The 19,230-nt window shown below is 59.2% G+C and overlaps 1 protein-coding gene across 1 annotated transcript; it reads right to left on the bottom strand.

Annotated features, from left to right (window-relative positions):
- Positions 1-1,385: 1,385 nt before the first annotated feature.
- Positions 1,386-17,153, bottom strand: ABCB8 (ATP binding cassette subfamily B member 8). The gene is made up of 16 exons (XM_043872746.1): positions 16,959-17,153; positions 12,064-12,376; positions 11,578-11,733; positions 11,402-11,496; positions 11,203-11,308; positions 10,392-10,553; positions 10,193-10,278; positions 9,977-10,074; positions 9,493-9,598; positions 6,290-6,323; positions 5,960-6,096; positions 5,676-5,770; positions 5,412-5,545; positions 4,777-4,924; positions 2,854-3,104; positions 1,386-2,200 (listed from the first exon to the last, which is right to left on the bottom strand). Exons 1-16 carry the CDS (start codon positions 17,051-17,053, stop codon positions 2,075-2,077), a joined length of 2,142 nt encoding a protein of 713 aa, XP_043728681.1. The 5' UTR covers positions 17,054-17,153; the 3' UTR covers positions 1,386-2,074.
- Positions 17,154-19,230: the final 2,077 nt, after the last annotated feature.

Genomic DNA, 19,230 nt, shown 5'->3' with positions numbered 1-19,230 from the left:
GCAATTCCCCACGGTGGGCGCTCCCATCAGTAACAGGGTCATGTCTGTCTTCCCTGGGTGGGCAGGGGGAGGGGGAGGGCGCTTTTCTAAAGGAGGACCTACGTGGCCCCTGGGCCAGCTGGGGAGTCTTGGGCCACAGGGCCCAGCACGGGGTGGTAACACTGGCTGTCTCAGGGCAGAGTCGGGGCCCTTGAATGAAGCCTCAGATGTTCCAGTGAGGGTTGGGCGGAGGAGAGCTCCCAGCGGCTGGAAAACAGAGAGCAGAGCTGCAGGCCCACTGGCCTCATGGGGCTCCGGTGTCTTGCTGACCCGAAGTACGGGGGACAGGAAGGAGGCAGCTGCTGAGGGGGCCTAGCTGGGGAGGGCCGGCCAGGCCGCCAGACCCAGTGTTTGGTTAGCTGCTGGTCCGCCCGCGTGCGGCTGCAGGAGGCGCTGCTGGCTTGAGACGTGCTGCGGGTTGACCTCTGCTAGTTTTATCGACTGTGTTCATTTCTACTCCGTGTCCTTCCAAAGAGCCTCTGCGGCGAGGCCCCACGAGGTGTGGGCTCTTGGCAGCGAGGGGAAGTGTGCCAACTGAACATGGCCACGCTGTGCCGCGATCCCCTGGCCTCCGGGTCGTCCTCCCACCGAGACCGTAGCGGGCAAGGGCCTCCCCGTCCCCCCTCGTGGGCTCAGCGGCCCACAGCAGGCGCTTAATGAACGCACATCTTGAAGGAGTGAATAACATCGTTTACTGCACAGATGTAACCAGCTTCTGAGGCTGCAGTCGCAAGTACGTTACCACAGATCATTCTAATTAAACTCTTAAAAACAGGCTCTCAAAATGAAGTACAGCTGGGTTTATGACCCACACGGAATGGCTGCAGGAGCCGAGGTTGGGGTTAAGACTACAAGTGGGCGGCTGACTTCGGGTTCTTCCAGCGTAGGGCCTTCCATGGCCTCACTACTTCCCCAAAGCAGGGGAGGTTGGGGGGGGGGCGGGGACAGAGTTTGGAGAGACTGCCCTGCAGAGGTAAGGAAACACCCGAGATCTGGTGTCGGGAGACGTCTGGAGGCTGCTGGTGGAACAGGAGCTGGATGGGGCTGAGAGGGGCCCGACCGGCCAGTGTGGACCTGGCTGGGAAGCTGAGACCTGCCCTTGGCTGCCCTCCCCAGGGAGAGCAAGCTGGAGCCAGGCCAGGCCTGCCCAGGGAGTCGACCTCTCATCAGCAAGGAAGCAGGGCATCCAAGCAGGCTGGCCGTGGCCGACAGTAGCATCTGCTCCTGGACCACATCCACGGAGGCTGCCGCACGCACACCGGGGGCAGGGGGTTGGCGGTGGCTGTGGCCTGTTCCACATGAGGCTGCCAGGAGCCAGCCCATCTCCCCACTGCCCCGGCCCCATGCACCTCGCGTCTGTCACCTGGGGAGACTGTGGACCCCTGCCGAGACTGTGGACCCCAGCCCTCTAGGTGGGGCACCTGTCCCGTTCAGACGGCGGTAGTGGGGGGTGACATCTAAAGGACTGTGTTATGGGGCAAGGAGAAGGGAAGCTGTGCCCAGGACGGCGCTGTGGGTTTGAAGGGTTGGCTCAGAGGGTGGCCTGCTTCTCCCAGGGTCTGAGAGACGGGTTACGAGTCCCTGGAGGAACTCGAAGTCATGGCTCGGGTGTGGGAGGAACACTGGGGTGAGTCCCCACTGCCCTCCCTCAACGCTGACTTGTGAAGAGCCCTTGCAGCTGCGGCCGGGACACCGTGAAGGTGTCAGGTAGAGGGGAGGCGTGGCAGGGTGAGGAGACGGGTCAGAAGGGCTGGGCTAAGGGAGGGGGCCCGCGTGGGGCCTGGGAGCCCGCCCCCTCCCCTGTGCGGCCAGCCCAAGGACTCTCAGCTCCAGCAGGAGGCGGGCAGCCTAGCGGCAGGAGGATGGCTGATCCCAGCCTCCTCCCAGCCCAGCGCCTGGCCCGGGGTTTTATTCTGAGCAGGGGGAGCCGCCCCACCCAGCACGCTGGCTCTACTCCTGGGGGCTGGGTCTGCGGGGCTGCCCCCTGAGCTGAGCCCTGGTCTAGGCCACGGACGCCTAACGGTGACCAGACCTCTCAGGACTTGGAGTGCCGGTGCCCAAGGACTCGGGGCGGCTCCGGAGGCGGGGTGTCCAGGGCCTGTCTCCGGATGAGCTCTGAGTAGAGCCCGCCCTTCTTCAGGAGCTCCTCATGCGTCCCCACCTGCAGAGAGGAAGGGGGAGCAGAGGGTCACCCTCCGCCCGCCCCAGAGCTCACAGCCCTCAGAGGACCAGCTCCTTGGGCCGGCCTTCACCTAAGCCAGAGCCACTCCTGAGGACAGAGCACTGTCGGTCACAGGTTGCGGCTGGCGCATCTGTACTTGTTAGCCGAGCGAGATTGTGCAAGAGCCTCTGGGTCCCCCTGTCCTCCTTACAGAGCCCAGCGCCCCTCGCCCGGTGCAGGCGGCTGGGGGTCTGTGAGCCGGGCCCCATACAGCCATTGAGCCCCGCTGCAGACCCAGCCTCTGGGTGCAACTCCCGCTGGGCCCCATCAGGGTCCCCTGGGTCCCCTCTTCAGCCCCTCAGCCCCAGGGCCCTCCCCCAGCACCGTGCGCTCCTGAGAACTCTCCCCCATGACCCTGGGGATCTCACTGAAGCTCTGCTCACTGCTCCCCCACCCCCACGGGAAGAAATGGGGGCCCAGAGTGGCCAGGGCTTACTGAAGGGCAAGAACTCCTGAATCCACACGGGTGCTATTTCCAGACCATAACCCCCAGCCCCTGGGGCCAGACCAGACCCTCCCACAGCTCAGCTGAGCCACCCATCTCCCCGTGTCCATCCCAGCCCCCTGGCCCACGCCCCGGGGCCCTGGCCGACCTCGCAGACCCGGCCGTGGGCCATGACGACGATCTGGTGGGCGCCACGCACGGTGCTGAGCCGGTGGGCGATGACGAGCACGGTGCGCCCGGCGCTGGCGCGGTCCAGGGCCTCTTGCACCACCCTCTCAGACTCCGAGTCCAGCGCGCTGGTCGCCTCGTCCAGGATCAGCACGGCGGGCTGCTTGATGAGTGCTCGGGCGATGGCCAGGCGCTGCTTCTGGCCGCCAGACAGGGTTGCACCCCGCTCACCTGGGGGGCGGGAGGGGAGAGGGCAGGCGTGACGCCTGGCAGCAGCCCGATCCCCCACCCCGTGCACGCGGCGGGGCACAGTGATGCCCGAGGAGGCCGGGCTCCTCCTGCACCAGGGCATGGCTCGGAGCCGCAACGGGCCCGGGCCCATCCGCCCCGGCCCTGAAGCTCTAGCCGCCTTCTGGCCGCCTGGGTCTCTGCTGGACACAGACGTGGCTCCTGGGGTGGGGGTGGTCAAATGGTGGGAGTCCACCCTACCGCCAGACTTTCTGGAAAGACCGCATGCGGGGTCCAAAATGCCCACAGAGAACAGCAGAGGTGGCAGGCTGAGAGCCAAGAAGAGCCTCCAGGTGACGACAGTCACAGAGCGGGGTGCCGGAGGGACAGGGAAAGCGCCGAGAGAGGTGTGGGCAGGCTCCTCCAGGCAGGGCAGGGTCCACGGGAGTCTCAGCAGCCACGGACCTCGAAGGATGGCTGAACAACGTGGCGGGCTAAGCTCAGCAGACCGAGGCCTAACTGCGTCAGTCGCTCAGTCCTGTCTGACTCTGCGACCCCGTGAACTGTAGCCCACCAGGCTCCTCTGTCCATGGGACTCTCCAGGCAAGAATACTGGAGCAGGTAGCTGTTCCCTTCTCCAGGGGATCTTCCCAACCCAGGGGTCAAACCTGGGCCTCCTGCATTGCAGGCGGATTCTTTACCATCTGAGCCACCAGGAAAACCATGACTGAGGCCTAAGTGTCAAGAAGAGTTAAGAGGGACTTCTCCAGTGGCCCAGAGATTAAGACTCTGTGTTTCCACTGCAGAGCACACTGGCTGGATCCCTTGTCAGGGAACTACAATCCTGTGTGAAGCAAAGCGTGGCCAAAAAAAGAGTTAAGAACTTTGGACATGCCTGCACCGAGAGGACTTCCCAGGTGGCGCAGTGGTAAAGAATCTGCCTGCCAATTCAGGAGATGCAGGAGACCTGGGTTTAATCCCTGGGTGGGGAAGATCCCCTGGAGGAGGAAATGGCAACCCACTCTGGTATTCTTGCCTGGAGAATCCCATGGACAGAGGAGCCTGGCGGGCTACAGTCCGTGGGGTCACAAAGAGTCAGACATGTCCAGCACCATGAGAAATGCTGCAGCATTCTGCAGCAGAGCCAAGAGACTCTGGATAAGGAACATGAGCCCATAGGTTGAAGAAAGGACCTCTGAGAGGAACACACAAAGCTGCAAGCGTCAATATGAAGATTCTAGTGTGATGCTACAACGTTCCAGTGTTCTAGAACCACCAGAGCCCTCTTCTGGGTAAGTCAGAACAGAGACTTGCTCAACCAAACCCATCCCCATGGATAACAAGACTGGAAACACCTTTCATTAAAGGATAAAAGCCAGAGAGAGAAAGAGATTAATACCCTGTGCTTCTGGTCAGGTCTCAGCAGCTGATGTGGTGAACTCTGAAGAGTCCCTACGTCACGGATCAGATGTATCCCCATCATGCTCCTGTCCCTGCAGCCGGCTTCTGCCTGAACCACCCGGGCATGGTCTCCTCACTCCCCGGAGAGCTGCCTCTGTCCCCCTCAGCCACGGTCCCGGTCTGGTCTCCCCTGACACCATGAGTGTTCCCGCCCCTCTGCCCCCCAGCCCACGTGGGCCCCCAGACCCGTGTGGGACACCGTCCCTGCACTCACCCACGATAGTGTTGTAGCCCTCCGGGAAGCTGGTGATGAACTCGTGAGCGTTGGCTTCCCGGGCGGCTGCATAAACCTCTTCGTCAGAGGCATCCACCTTCCCGAAACGAATGTTCTCCATGATTGTGGTTCCAAACAGGACGGGCTCCTGGGGGTGGGAGGTGGGGGGAACCAGAGGAAACATCCTGACTCTGCCCCAAACCCCTGAGGGGTGCCATCAGGAGAGTCCTGGCCACAACAGGACCCCGTGGAGGGCAGGTGGGGAGGTTCAGAGTTACAGGTCAGAGACAGACCCATCAGAGTGGGGAGAGGCCGAGCTTGCTGCAGGAAACGGGGCCCCTTGGGAAGAAGTGAGGGAAGGCAGCTAGGAGAGCAAGACCAGCTGGTTGGGCAGGGGACCCTGCTATGGGGAGCCAGGCAGGGAGAGTTTTATTATTACAGTTTGACCTTCTGGGTGCCACGGGCTGTCAGGGATCCTGAAAGGGCCGCCCCATGGGATCTCTTAAATTGAGGAACAGAGTCTAAAGGCAGAGCTGCAGCGGCTGGGACCCCGGTGAACGAACACAGGGACCAGTGAAGACTGCCCGCCTGCCCCCACACCCTTGAGGGCCGCAGGACCGAGAAGCAAGCTTCACCTGGCTGATGAAGCCAATGACCTGGCCCCGGAGCCAGGAGGGGTCGAGGGTGCGCAGGTCCTGCCCGTCCAGCGTCACCACACCCGCTGTGGGGTCGTAGAAGCGCTCGAGCAGGGAGGCCACGGTGGTCTTTCCTGGGGGCCAGGGAGGGGAGGGGGGCGTGGGTTTCCGAAGCGTGTTCCAGGAGAGCAGGGCCCCTCCCGCCACGCTGAGTGGTTCCCATGGGGCAGAGTCACAGGTTGGGGGGTGGCGGGCCCCTCTTACCTCCCCCGGACTGGCCCACCAGGGCCACGATCTTGCCTGGGGGCAGCGTGAGGCTGAAGTCTCTGAGCACGGGGAAGCCGGGGCGGCAGGGGTAGCTGGCAGGAGGTGAGAGACCCTCAGGTCGCACCAGCTTCTTGGACCCTTGTCACCCTGGTCCCTCCTGGACTCTCAAGTCTCCCTGAGCCCCGGAGGGGGGCTGATTCAGAGGGAGACACCACCCCACGGGTCCCCGGACGGGCCCCCTCCCCCGCCCTCAGCCCAGAGAGGAGGCGGCTGACACCGACCTGAAGGAGACATTGTGAAAGGTGATAGAGCCGCGCAGGTGCTCCCGGGGCAGGCTGCAGCCCCCGCTGAGCGGGATGCCGGGGCTCAGGGTCATGTACTCGAAGACCCGGGCGCCCGCGCTGAGCCCCCGCACCACCTGGGGAGGGGTTTGAGTCTGGGGTGAGGGAGGCCTGGGTCCGAGGGAAGGGGCAGCATCTCCTGGACGCCCCGGGGGGGAAGGGCTCACAGTGTCCCCTTCGCCCGACGCCCGGTTTCCGCAGCACGCAAGTCACGTGCGTGACTCCAGCCCAGATTTGGCGCCCGCACCCCCAGACCTGACTGCAGCTCACCTGACCGAACAGGATGGAGAGGTTGGCCATGGACCTGCAAGGAGAAGACGTGGGCTGAAAGAGGGGAGCAGGGACAGGCTGAGAGAAGGTGGCCCGGAGGCAGAGGGGGCAGGTACTGGGTGGCCTGAGGCCAAATGGAGAGGCTTCTCCTGAAACCTGGGGCCCCCGGGGCCCTGGGACCTGGCAACCCTGGGACAAGTCACTCTTCCCTTCAGAGCCGCCTTCTCTCCTGGCCCGGAGGGCGCTGACAGCCGGGGACTCCCTGAGGGCTGGGCTCCAGGGAGGAAATGGCTGAAGGCTGGGCAGGGGGCTTGGGCTCCATGCTGCCCGCAGCCTGCAGGGCGCAGGGTGAGGCCCACCCAGGTGGTCGGATCTAGGGCTGTCCACGCCCGGGGAAACAAGGTCTAATGAACTGGAAAAAAAGGATGTTACTCCTTCCACGGGAAGGAGACAGAAGACACTGGACCGTGGGGGGCGGGGGGGACCCCAAGAGAAAATTCCCTGAAGATGTTATCTCATCGCAGCTGCGCCCAGACGGTGGGCGGCTGCCTCTGTCACACGGGGCTGGAGGGGGGTGAGTCACTGCTCCTTAGTCACAGCGCCCGGCTGGCCTGGCCGCCCGTGACTCTGCGTCTGCGACGGTGTGTGTGGGTTTTCTAAAAGCAAGACTGACTCCCCAGGGTCTCACTTGTCCCGGCACCCAGGTGGGGGCGAGGCGGGGGGGACGGGGCTCAGAGCGCTTGCCGGAGGGGGCGAGAGGCATGGAGAGGAGCCAGGATGGGGCGTGCTCCACCAGTGTCGGGATAGCACGGCCCACCAGAGGCCTGGAAGCTGCTAGGGCCTGGCGGGGGTGCTGCGTGGCAGCCAAAAACCAGTTGCATGTGACCCTGCTCGCAGGGATGGTGCGGGAGGCAGGCCTCGCCCTCCCTGGAGGCCCTGCGGGACAAGGTGGTGGATGGGCCCATTCCCAGGGGGACCCAGACCCGGACGCCTGGCCGTTACCCTGGTCTGTCTGCTTACCTCCCCGTCCCTTCCAGGACCCCAGGGCCACCACTGAGAACCCCTCGGGTGGGGTCCAAAGGTTGAGGCTGCTTGAAGTCGGGGCAGGCCTGCCTCCCTGCCTCCCCCTGCCGGACCCCAGGAGGAAACACCAGCTTCTTTACTGACACCCAGTTCCTCCAAGGTGGGTGGTGAAGGCGCTCCATGTGGGGTGTGGGTGTTAGTCACTCAGTCGTATCTGACCCTGTGACCCCACGGACTACAGCCCACCAGGCTTCTGTGTCCATGGTGAAGTGAAGATGCTCAGTCGTGTCTGACTCTTTGCAACCCCATGGACTGTAGCCCACCAGGCTCCTCCGTCCATGGGATTTTCCAGGCAAGAATACTGGAGTGGGTTGCCATTTCCTTCTCCAGGGGAATCTTCCCAACCCAGGGATCAAACCCGGGTCTCCCACATTGCGGGCAGACGTTTTACCATCTGAGCCCCCAGGCAAGCCCCCTGTCCATGGCAAGGGGCCCCCAAATGGTTGGGCCTAGGGCCTGTGTGTATGCGAGGGGCCCCACCTGGCAGCCTGTGAGAGGCTTTCCTGAGTCTGTAACGGCACTCTGCTAGCTCACCAGGCCGTGCAGCGGGGAGGGAAGGAGCGGGCCTGTGCCCAGGCCACAGCGGGGAGGGGGCCCAGCAGAAGGCGAGTCTGAGGGAGGAGGGCCGACCCCGTGCAGGGAGCCAGGGGTGTCCATGCAGGTCAGCACCGGGGGAGGGGCAGCCGGGGGCGGCCCGAGATCTGTCTCTGGAACCCTCAGATCTCTGTGTCCCAAGGCCACGGGGGAGGAGAGGTGTCCAGCACCAGAGAGGGTGTGAAGGGGCCTGACTAGGCAGCCCTGAGCAGAAACGGGGGGACCTTGGTCTTTGTGGGACACTGGCCTGGGGCTGGGAAAGGGGGGGCTCTTTCTACCTGCCCTGCCTTGGGGTGAGCGCCACTTGGCCCCGGACGGTAACAAGGCCAATGGTAAAGGACTCTGGAAGAGATGCCCGCCACACTCGCAGGGGTGAGTCTTCACGCTTCAGTTACTTATTTCACACTTACTCTATTTATCTAACATCTATTTACTTTTCACGTGTTTTGGTGTATGTGGTGGATGGGGGGAGGACAAAGCAAGGAGAAACGCAATCAGCAGAGGGAGCTGCCAGGAGCTCAGCTCGCAAGGGGCAGGGGAGGGGAGGAGGCCGCCCGCCCTGAGTCCTCTCGTGGCAGAGCCAGTGGGCACACGGGGCCAGCGGAGCTGCCGACCCAGGGAGCCAGCTGGGTGGGAGGTGCAGGGGAAGGTCAGGCAGAGGGTGGGAGGCCAGCTCTTAGAGACCGCATCAAAGATGGGCTACCATACATGGAATCTTAAAGTGAAGTCGCTCAGTCGTGTCCAACTCTTTGCAACCCCATGGACTGTAGCCCGCCAGGCTCCTCCGTCCGTGGGATTCTCCAGGCATGAATACTGCAGTGGGTTGCCACTCCCTTCTCCCGGGGATCTTCCCCACCCAGGGATCAAACCTGGGTCTCCCACACTGCAGGCAGACTCTTTACCATCTGCCACCAGGGGAGCCCACATGGAGTCTTACTCAGCCTTAAAAGGGAAGGCAGTTCTGACACCTGCCCCGACGTGGATGAACCTGGGAGAAGTCGCGCTCAGAGAAAGACGCCCTCACCAGGGGACAGACACCATGTGAGCCCACCTAGATGAGGACCTGAGGTGGGCAGATTCACAGACAGAAAGCACGACGGGGCTGCCAGGGGCTGGGGAAGGGGTCATCAAGGTACAGTATTTCAGTTTCGCAAAGTGAAGACGTTCTGAAGACGGATGCTGGTGACGGCCACACAACCTGAGTGTTATGTGATGCTAATAAACTGTACTTAAATACAGTAAGACGGTAAATTCTGTTACGTGTATTTTATCAAAATTAAACAAAAAAGGCTTATCAAGGAAGCTTTTGAATTGTTGGGAAGTTGAAGCTGAAGGCTGTGTTTCTGAGGGTACAGTCAGTGAATGAGGTTGTGGGGAGCCCTGAGTGGGCGCTGCTGGAAGGCAAGGGGCCCCCTCCCCAGCCCTGCACTTTGCTGGGGGAGCTGGTCACCGTACACACAGCAGACTGGCGCACCCTGCTCCCTGCCCCGGCTGGGCCCCTCAGGAAGAGAATGGCCCACACTCACCTCTGCACAGTCTGGGAAGCCACCAGGAAGGACATGAGGTCTCCCCCCGTCAGCTGCTGCCCGGCCACGAGGGAGCCCCCAATAAACAGGGTGCCCAAGACCATGCCTGCAAGGGAGCAGGACAGGTGGTCAGGGAGGGGGCCGGGGGACAGAGTCTGGCCCCTGTGCCAGTCCCTGCCCCGCTCCCCACTGACTGGCGTTTCAGTAAGTCACCTGAATGGTCTCTGCCTTTCTTCCTTTGGCAACAAGGGCGATGGGGGCACCTCACTGCTTCCTCCCAGCAGCTCTGCCCGTGGCTCAGATGTGGTACTGGGCCTGTGTGCCCACTGCCTGCCTGAGTTGGCAGCCTCCTCCCCTAGTTAGCAGACCAGCTGCCTGGCACTCGGGAGACGTCAGCCACCAAGCAGGTGGAGGGCCGCCCTGGCTCTTCCGAGCTCACCCCGAGCCATGCCCGTACTCCCCCCGGGGGTCCCTGCTCACTCACAGTTGAAGGCAATGTTGGAGAGCCCCTGGAACAAGGCGATGCCTCTGCCCAGCTCCTCTGCCTTACAGCGGGACCCCTCCAGCTCCGCTCCGTAGCGTCTGGGGACAGAGGCCAAGCCCGGCCCTCAGGAAGTTGGCAGGGTGGGGCGCGGGACGGATGGAGGGGCCTTTGGGGAGCACCCCCCAGCTCTGCGCTCTGCCCCTGCTCAGGACTCACTCCTCCTCCCGCTGCTCCATGGCGAAGGCGCGCACGGTCCGAACGTTGCCCAGGGCCTCATCTGCCACACCTGTTGCCCTGGCGACCTGCAAGGGACTCAGGAGTTAGGAAGCCAGGATGCAGATGGGGAGGGTGACCAAGGAGCGCAGGGTGCAGAGAAAGAGAGGAGCACAAGAGGGGTGGGCGGGAATTCCAATACCTGCTCCTGACACTGGCGAGACAGTTTTCTGAGAGCTGAGCCCATCAGGGTGCCAACTCCCATCAGGGCAGGCGTGGCCACCATCAGCAGCAGAGTGAGGCGCGTGGAGAGCATGGACAGGGACACCAGGCAGCCGGCCACCTGCGTGCAGCTCCGCAGCCCCTGGGCAGTGGACAGGAAGCCTGTGAGGTGTCAGCACCAGGACGTGGGGACTCACCAAGTGTCAGTTGGCTAGAGCCAGCTCACCACTCACTCACAGGCGGAGGCCACAGGTCTGATCCCCAGGAGGCCACCAGTCACAGACTGTAACCCTTTCCTGACCAGCAGGGGTGAGAAACTACAGACCAAGGCCTCCTTCTCCTCCTGACAAGGCCACTGTCCTCTTCTGCTCCAGAAACTGAACCCAAAAAAGGACAGCCTGGTGATACCGCCCAGGGCCTGCTGGGGGGTCAGTGACAACGTGGGGAGCGGGGGATGAAGAGAGGACATCAGGAATTCAGCAGAGCTGTCGCTCGCTCTCCTGTCAGTGGGCCAGGCACTCCGGGGCCAGGCTGCGATGATGCTCTTGGCAAGTAGGGCCGGCAAAGGCTCCTGTCTGAGTTCTCGGGAAGGGTTTTCCGGGGGAGGTCGGATTTCACCGAAGGAGAGAAACAGCCTGTCCTGACCTTGGACACACCCTGCCCGCTGGCACCTCTCGCCTACACCCTCACCAGAGGTCAGGCCTCTGGCTTTGGTGTGAGCTGGGGGCGAGGGGGCCCAAGAGTGTGTGCAAATGTGCGTGTGACAGTCGGGAAGCACCTTTGGCACTGACCTGGGAGACGACGAGTTTGAAGGAGGATTTAAACTCCTGCACGTCGGTCGTCAGTCGGCTCACCAGCTGCCCTGTCCTCTTAGCGTCAAAGAACGCGATGTCTTGGCTGGGGCCCGCAGTTGGAGAGAAGGGAGACACGCCCTCAGGGTGAGGCCCCGCCCCAAGACACGCCCCCAGGCCCCAGGGCCCTGCCCCCTACCGGAGCAGGTTGCAGAAAAGCGCCCTTCGCAGGTCCACCGCCATGCGCTCGCCGATGCGGGACAGTAGCACCAGGTACCCGAAGGTCAGCAGGCCCTGCGAGAGAGGCGTGGCTCTCCGAGGTGCCCGGGGCTCCTCGGAGGGGCGGGGGCCCCCCAGCCCTCCCTCCTGCGGTACCTGCAGGCCGTAGAGGAGGAGCAGGTGGGTGCTGAGGCTCCGGGACTCCGTCAGGAAGCTGCCCGCGTGGTCCCTCGTGTACTTAGCCACAATCTCCACCAGCTGCCCCAGGAGCAGGGGGATCTGCACATTCACCAGGGCTGCGCCCAGCGCCAGCTTGGGGGTGGGGGCGGCTGTTCAGAGGGGGACCACCTCTACCCATCCCCGATCCTTCCTCTCTCACTGCTGCCCCTACTGTGCGGGTTCCTGTGGCTCTCAGAGAGGAAAACCCAGCCGCCAGCCCCTGGGGACGCTTGGGCCCTGTCCCCCAGCCCCACGCAGGTCCTCCAAGGACCCTCGGCCGTGTCCCCAAGCCAGTGGCCTGGGGTCTCCTCAGAGACTCGGCCGGGCAGGAAAGCTGTCCCTGCGCAGCTGGGGGCTTCTGCAAACGGGGGCTGTATCCTTCCCTTCCCTGGTGTTGGGGCGGGGGGCGGGAGAAGACCTCACCACGACGGCTGCCCCCAGGACCAGCAGGTGGGGGCGCAGAAACTGCCAGAAGAGCGTCCAGTTAAAGCGGGGCTCCAGGACACAGGGTCTGGAGCGGGCCGGGGGGCCCTCTTCTGCCTCACACAGTGCCACAAGGCCGAGGCGGGGGCACTTACTCAGAACCAGGGGGCCCAGGAGGACTCCCCCAACCCAGCGCCAGGCAGAGGGGCTCCGGATGGGAGCTGGAGGTGCTCGAGGGAGGCGGGCCCGGAGCTGGGAGCGCAGCCGGGCCACGGCCCCGAGGAGGCAGGCGCTGGGGCGGCCATCGGAGGACCTGCAGGGAGAGAATGCCGTTGACGGCTCACAGGCCTGGCTGGCCCTCAGCCTAGCAGCACGGTGCCCGGCTCTCGGCCTTGGCTCAGCCCTCCAGGGGACAGAGGCTTCTCTTGTGACAGCTCCCCCTACCTGTCTCAGGGAGGCTCTTAAGCAACCTCTATTTCTGAGACGAACACACCAAATGGAGTCATCGAAACTTAAAGGTGTTTGCTCCCGGCTTGTCTCTGGGACGGCTGGCTCTCTTCAGTGACCATCTCCACCCTCTGCTCTTTCAAAAGAATGGCGGGTCATCAGACCTGGACAGCGCTCCCCTTACAGATGAGCAGCAGAACTGGGACAAGGTGGGAGCCCTGCTGTCTGACTCCAGAATCCAGGCTCTGGATTGGGTGTGATGAGCTCACAGTTACATGTGGTGAGACCAGGAGTGACCCCAAGACTCTGCCCACTGGTCAGAAGCTTATTACACCCCATCACTCTGTCCCCTCCCGGGCCTCGAGTGCTAAAGTGACAGATAAGGCATGGAAGAAAAGGGTGACGGGCTCCCTCTCTGTCAGCTGGAGGAAGAAAAATAAAATCCACGTAATTTGCATCTAGTCATCTCACATAGGCCAAGATCCCCCGTATCCTGCAGTTTTGCATTCACATGGCAATGCAGGGTGACCAGCCTACTGTGCACCGTGCTCTGCTCCGAGGTCCAGGGAACAAGAGGCCAACAGGATAGGCCAGGTAACCGCCCTCGTGGTGGTTAAGCTTCAGTGTGGGTGTATGGATAGACCCTGATGCTGGGAAAGATTGAAGGCAGGAGGAGAAGAGGGCGGCAGAGGATGAGATGGTTAGATAGCATCACGGACTCAATGGACGTGAACTTAAGCAAACTCCAGGAGATGGTGAAGGACAGGGGAGGCTGGCGTGCTGCAGTCCAAGGGATGGCAAAGAGTTGGACAGGACTTAGTGACCGAACAACAACAATGTATAGGGCGGGGGGGACACAAAAAAAGCTAACGACAAAGCTTGCTGAGGGTGGGTGGTGGGAGTGGGGGACCCGTTACCGTCCCTTTAAAACATGTGGACTTGAGAGAGCAAGGAAGACCATAATCATAATTGCATTTTAAAGATCCCTGCAGAGAAGAGTGAGCTGGAGAATGACAGGAGCAGCTATAGGGAGGCCTGTTAGAAGTATCCGTTACCTGGCCAAGAGTAGATGGGAGGATGATCAAAGATGCAAACGAGATTACTGATGGGGAGAGGCTTTTGAAAAACAAATGGATGAGAGGGTTTTCCTTGATGACAATGGGTTTTCCTATGTCCAGACCCTCCTAACTACACACTCAGTCTCATCCTTCCCTGTTTCAATGAGGCCTGCCTGAGCTTCTTGCCACCTCCATGTGACATCTCCCCCTACCTCGTCCACCTGCCTGTTTTCCACCGCATATTTCATATCTATCCAAAATATAAATGGAAAAAATATATAGACTGAGAAGCTCACTGTCCTGCTCTCTGTAAATGCCCCACTTCACACATTCCTTGATGGCAGGAAGTGAGATCTTACTCGCCACTGTATCCCCAGAGCACTGGGCAGAGCTCTGGTACAAACCAGAGCCCAGCACATGGTTATGTGTGTTGAGTGCGTTACGCCCTCATTAGAGATGCAGAACAATCTGACAAATCCAACCCTGAATTTCACTGCAAGGACTGATGCTGAAGCTGCAGCTCCAATACGCTGGCTACCTGATGCCAAGAGCCGACTCACTGGAAAAGACCCTGATGCTGGGAAAGACTGAAGGCCGGAGGAGAAGGGGACAACAGAGGATGAGATGGTTGGACGGCATGATTGACTCAATGGACATGAGTTTGAGCAAACCCTAGGAGATGGTGAAGAACTGGAAAGCCTGGCATGCTGCAGGCCATGGGGTCACAAAGAGTTGGACATGATTTAGTGACTGAACAACAAGTAACCTGATTCACTGCTGAATGTTTGTAAAGGTTTAGACTTACTGTAGACAATAGTACGAAATATTTTACTTTATGACCTAACACAGTGAACATATGTATGTTGCAGAAAATTTAAATGCTTCACAAAACAATACTTTCCTTACTTATTTATTTATTTTTTGGCCTCAAGGTTTGCAGGATCTTCATTTCTCCACTAGGGATCAAACCTGAGCCCTGGCAGTGAAAGGCCCAAGTCCTAACCACTGGATCGCTAGGCAAGTCCCTCCCTAATTTGTTTTTTAAACAAGTATACTACTATATTCACTTTCTTTACAATTTAATTCATATGCGGCTGTGCTGGGTCTCCGTTGGTGCACTCGGCCTCTCCTGAGTTGTGGTGAGCAGGGGCTACTCTGTGGTGCCCTGCACGGGCTCCTCATTGCGGGGGCTTCTCTTCCTGCGAAGCACAGGCTCTAGGTGTGTGGGCTTCAGTAGCTGCAGCATGTGCGCTTAGAAGTTGTGGCATGCTGGCCAGGTCCTAGAGTGCGGACTCAGCAGTTGTGGCCCACAGGCACAGCTGCTCTGAGGCACATGGAATCCTCCCGGACCAGGGATCGAACCCGTGTCTCCTGCATTGACAGGTGGATTCCCATCCACTGTACCACCAGGGAAGTCCTATATCCCTTCTAAAGGGTCCAGACTCACTAAATTCACTTTCTGATCTATTGTGCTGTGACTTGCAGGTCTGAAAAACACTGCACTATGAACACACAAATTCTAGCACACTATTTGATGTCTTTCCTGGGATTGTGCTCTTGTTTAAATAACATCGACACACTTACTCTTTTCCTAAGGATTGTATTCAAGCCTTTTAATAATTTATCATGGCCACTTTCCAGCTTTTCTCATCTTCTCCAAACTAAGGTCTAAGCAGTGTTTAAAGTGAAAGTGAAGTCGCTCAGTCATGCCCGACTCTTTGCGACCCCATGGACAGTAGCCTGCACCAAGCTCCTCCATGCATGGGGTTTTCTAGGCAAGAGTACTGGAGTGGGTTGCCATTTCCTCCTCCAGTGGATCTTCCCGACCCAGGAATCGAACCTAGGTCTCCCGCATTGTAGACATGCTTTACCTTCTGAGCCAAGCCTGCATGCAGTGTTTGGTCACTGCCAAAAACTGGTGATTACTTCCCAGCACCAGTACTTCTAAGCTGCAGCTCCGTCCCTCTTGCCCTCCATCAGTCAAATGCGCTTCCTGAAGGACACAAGTCCACATCCACCGGCCCCTGTGATTTGCTGCCTGCCTGGCTCTCGGGTTTTCACTCCAGGATCAGAAAGGAATCAGTTGTGCCTTGTAAAGTGTTTACAATGGAGTCGCAGTCTCTGCGTCCTTTTCATTCCCCATTTGTGTTTTTCTCTCTTGGGACCAACGTGTGCAGAGTGAATGAACACCAACACGTACATATGCTTTATCTCTGCTGAAAGTATACAGATTTAGGAACCATTTTTGTTCAGTTCACACTGAATCTCTGGAACAACAGTCATGCTGAATGTCTCTGGACACTTAATTTTTGTCCGCATCACCAGACCAATTCCAAGAATGAGGACTGAGGCCAGAAACGGGGGGCCTGATGAAAGTGAGAGTGAAAAACTTGGCTTAAAACTCAACATTCAGAAAACAAGATCATGGCATTCAGTCCCATCACATCATGGCAAATAGATGGGGAAACAGCGGAAACAGTGACAGACTTTATTTTGGGGGGCTCCAAAATCACTGCAGAAGGTGACTGCAGCCATGAAATGAAAAGACGCTTACTCCTTGGAAGGAAAGTTATAACCAACCTAGACAACATATTAAAAAGCAGAGACATTACTTTGCCAACAAAGGTACCTCAAGTCAAGGCGTTGGTTTTTCCAGTAGTCATGTATGGATGTGAGAGTTGGACTATAAAAAAAGTTGAGCGCTGAAGAATTGATGCTTTTGAACTGTGGTGTTGGAGAAGACTCTTGAGAGTCCCTTGGATTGCAAGGAGATTCAACCAGCCCATCCTAAAGGAAATCAGTCCTGAATATTCACTGGAAGGACTGATGCTGAAGCTGAAATTCCAACACTTTGGCCACCTGATGCAAAGAACTGACTCATTTGAAAAAACCCTGATACTGGGAAGGGTTGAAGGCGGGAGGAGAAAAGGACGACAGAGGATGAGATGGTTGGAAGGCATCACAGACTCGATGGACATGAGTTTGAGTAGGCTCCGGGAGTTGGTGATGGACAGGGAGGCCTGGCATGCAGCAGTCCATGGGGTCGCAAAGAGTCAGACACGCCTGAGCGATTGAACTGAACTAACTGACACCTGTGCAGCACGGCGCCCCCTGGTGGGGAGAGCAGACCTAGCGTGGTCCCCGACCCAGAGCGCCCCCCTGCGTCCAGCCTTCGCGCGGACAGACGCGCCGAGCCTCCCGTCGGCACCTGGCCGTCTCTATAAATAACTGAGGCCGATTCCCCGGGAACGACAGTCGACCCCCGGGCCAGGCCGGCCTACAGCTCCCAGCAGACCTTGCGAGAGCCCGGGACTCCATCTCCCGGCGGGCCCCACGCCCTTCAGGTGGGTCAGTATCCCACGCTCCCAGTTAGGTCTCGTCCCTTTTTACCTGATAGCCGAGAATGTCTGGAAGCGGAGGGGTAGCAACGGCTTGCCTGGGACGGGGCCACCCCGAATCCCGACTCGAAACAAGTGCACCAGCATGATGTGGGGAGAACCGGACCAGCCGGCAACGACAGCTTCACCCTGATCCCATTGAGGGCTCCATGTTGGCTCCGGCCCGCATCCCGACAACCCTCGCGCGCCGCGGCGCTGATTGGCGGAAAGAAACATCAATTTCATTGCAAGCTGTGATTGGAGGAAACCTTGTTCGCGCCTCAACGATGATTGGAGAGAGCCGCCTGTGGCCCGCCCCCTCCCATCCAGTTCTGGGCGGGGCCGAGCCGGAAGCGGCAGTGTTTTCCGCCCGCCTCCGGGGTTGGGCTCTGAGGTGACGTCTTGAGGGCGTGCCGAGTGCGCTCCCCCGCCCCGCCGGGTATCCATAGTAACGTGTCAGCGGCCTATCCCGGGGTCAGTCTCTTAGGCGTGCTCTTAGAGCATTCCAGGTGACCCGAACTCTCCGGGGAGTGTAGAACGCTGGTTCTGGGAGACCAAGGGACAAAAATCGTTTGGAGTTTTTTTTTTTTTTTCCAAAATATGTGCACGTGCCTTTCCACCCACCCCGCTCTCCTAGTCGAGTCAGAGCTCCAGGGACAACGTGCGTGCTTGCTTAGTCGCTTCAGGCGTGTCCGACTCTTTGCGACTCTACGGACTGCAGCCCGCCCGGCTACTCTGTCCATGGGATTCTCCAGGCAAGAATACTGGAGTGGGTCGCCGTGCCCTCCTCCCGGGGATCTTTCCGACCCAGGGATCGAACCTGAGTCTGTCTCCTGCATTGGCAGGCAGATTCTTTACCACTAGCTCGCCAGCAGCTGTGGCCGCCACATATATTTGGGGAAAAACTCCCCTGGTGATTCTGATAAGCTCGCGCTACAAAATGGTTTAGAACCACTGGCGCGACCCCGGGTCCATCTCCCTGATAGATGCCTTCCTACCGCAGTCAGGCTGACTTGCCTGTAGCTGCCACCGCACAGCTCTTACACCTGCAATTTCTCTCTTATTTATTTCTTCCGTGTAATATGTGCTTGCATAGCCACCTCCCTACCAGGCTGTGACTTCCTCTTGGGTAGTGGCTCTGTCTTGCTCATTGGTCCCCTCCTTCCTCTCTCCATGCCTGGGAAGGAAAAGTGCCCTTTATAAGTAACTTGAATTGGGCTGGTGGTAGGGAGGCTGTCCATTGATGAATCTGGAGTGAAACTGGGGAGGAAAATGTGCCAGGATTAGTTTGTAGTTCGGCTGGGTGCAGAGGGTGTATGAGAGGATCCTAAAGTGCGTATGGTGGAAAACTGGGGTGAGTGAGGTTGGGGAGAGACCAGAGGAAACCCCACAGAACCCATTTGGGCAGACGTCTCAGAGAGATCATGGGAATTTCCTAGCCTCTCTGCAGTGTGAGATTCCACTTGGGGACACCAGAAGTCTTGTTTTCATAGCTCTGCCTCCTGCTCTGGGATAAAACTCTGCAAGTCATGAGCTCTTTTTTTTTTTTTTTTTTAAGTCATGAGCTCTTATGACACTTCCCCTCCCAGGAAAGAAGCACAGGTTCCTTCTCCAAGTTCCTCTAGAAGGCAATCTGGAATGCACTGTGTTTCTCTCTCTCTCCATTTCCTGGACTGGTCTCTACACCAACCCTTGGGCCTAAGCCCTGGGGGCCCTAACACCTGGGTGGTTGAGTCAGCACTGCAGGAATGGGCTTCAGTAGGAAACCTAATGATTCAGGACCTCAAGAATGGCGTTGGACAAGCCACCAAACCAGCCGTCTGGGCCTCCGCCTCCTCTTGAGATGGCAACAAGGAACTCAGCTCAGTCACGGGGCACCCAAATTACCTGCCCTTGCAAATTCCAGACCTTCAGCTGCCCTCTGCTGGGTCAGCCCTGACACTTCTCAGCGGGGCCCCCAAAACTGGATCAGAACTTGGTGGAGAGGGTTTCAAGAGGATGAATCAGTAAACACAATGGAGCTTCAAGGAACCCCGCTTTCCTACTGTAAAAGCTCCAAGAACCATCTCATATCCAAAATAATCCCCTCTCCTCTCTTCAGTTCTTTCCTGTCCTCAGTTTCCCCCGACCTGAATGCCAAGTCAGTCTCCCCTTTTCCCTTCTTTAGTACCATCATAACAACAAAACATGCACATGTTTTTCTTTTTTGTTTTTGGTACCAAAGTGTTTCTCTCTTGACCACTCTGTGTGTGTGTATGTAGGGAGGAGAGAGAAGTTTTGTTTTG

The sequence above is a fragment of the Cervus elaphus genome, chromosome 18, assembly GCF_910594005.1.
Source record: "Cervus elaphus chromosome 18, mCerEla1.1, whole genome shotgun sequence".
In the NCBI taxonomy this organism is placed as follows: Eukaryota; Metazoa; Chordata; class Mammalia; order Artiodactyla; family Cervidae; genus Cervus; species Cervus elaphus.
This window is presented reverse-complemented; position numbering and strand designations above follow the sequence as displayed.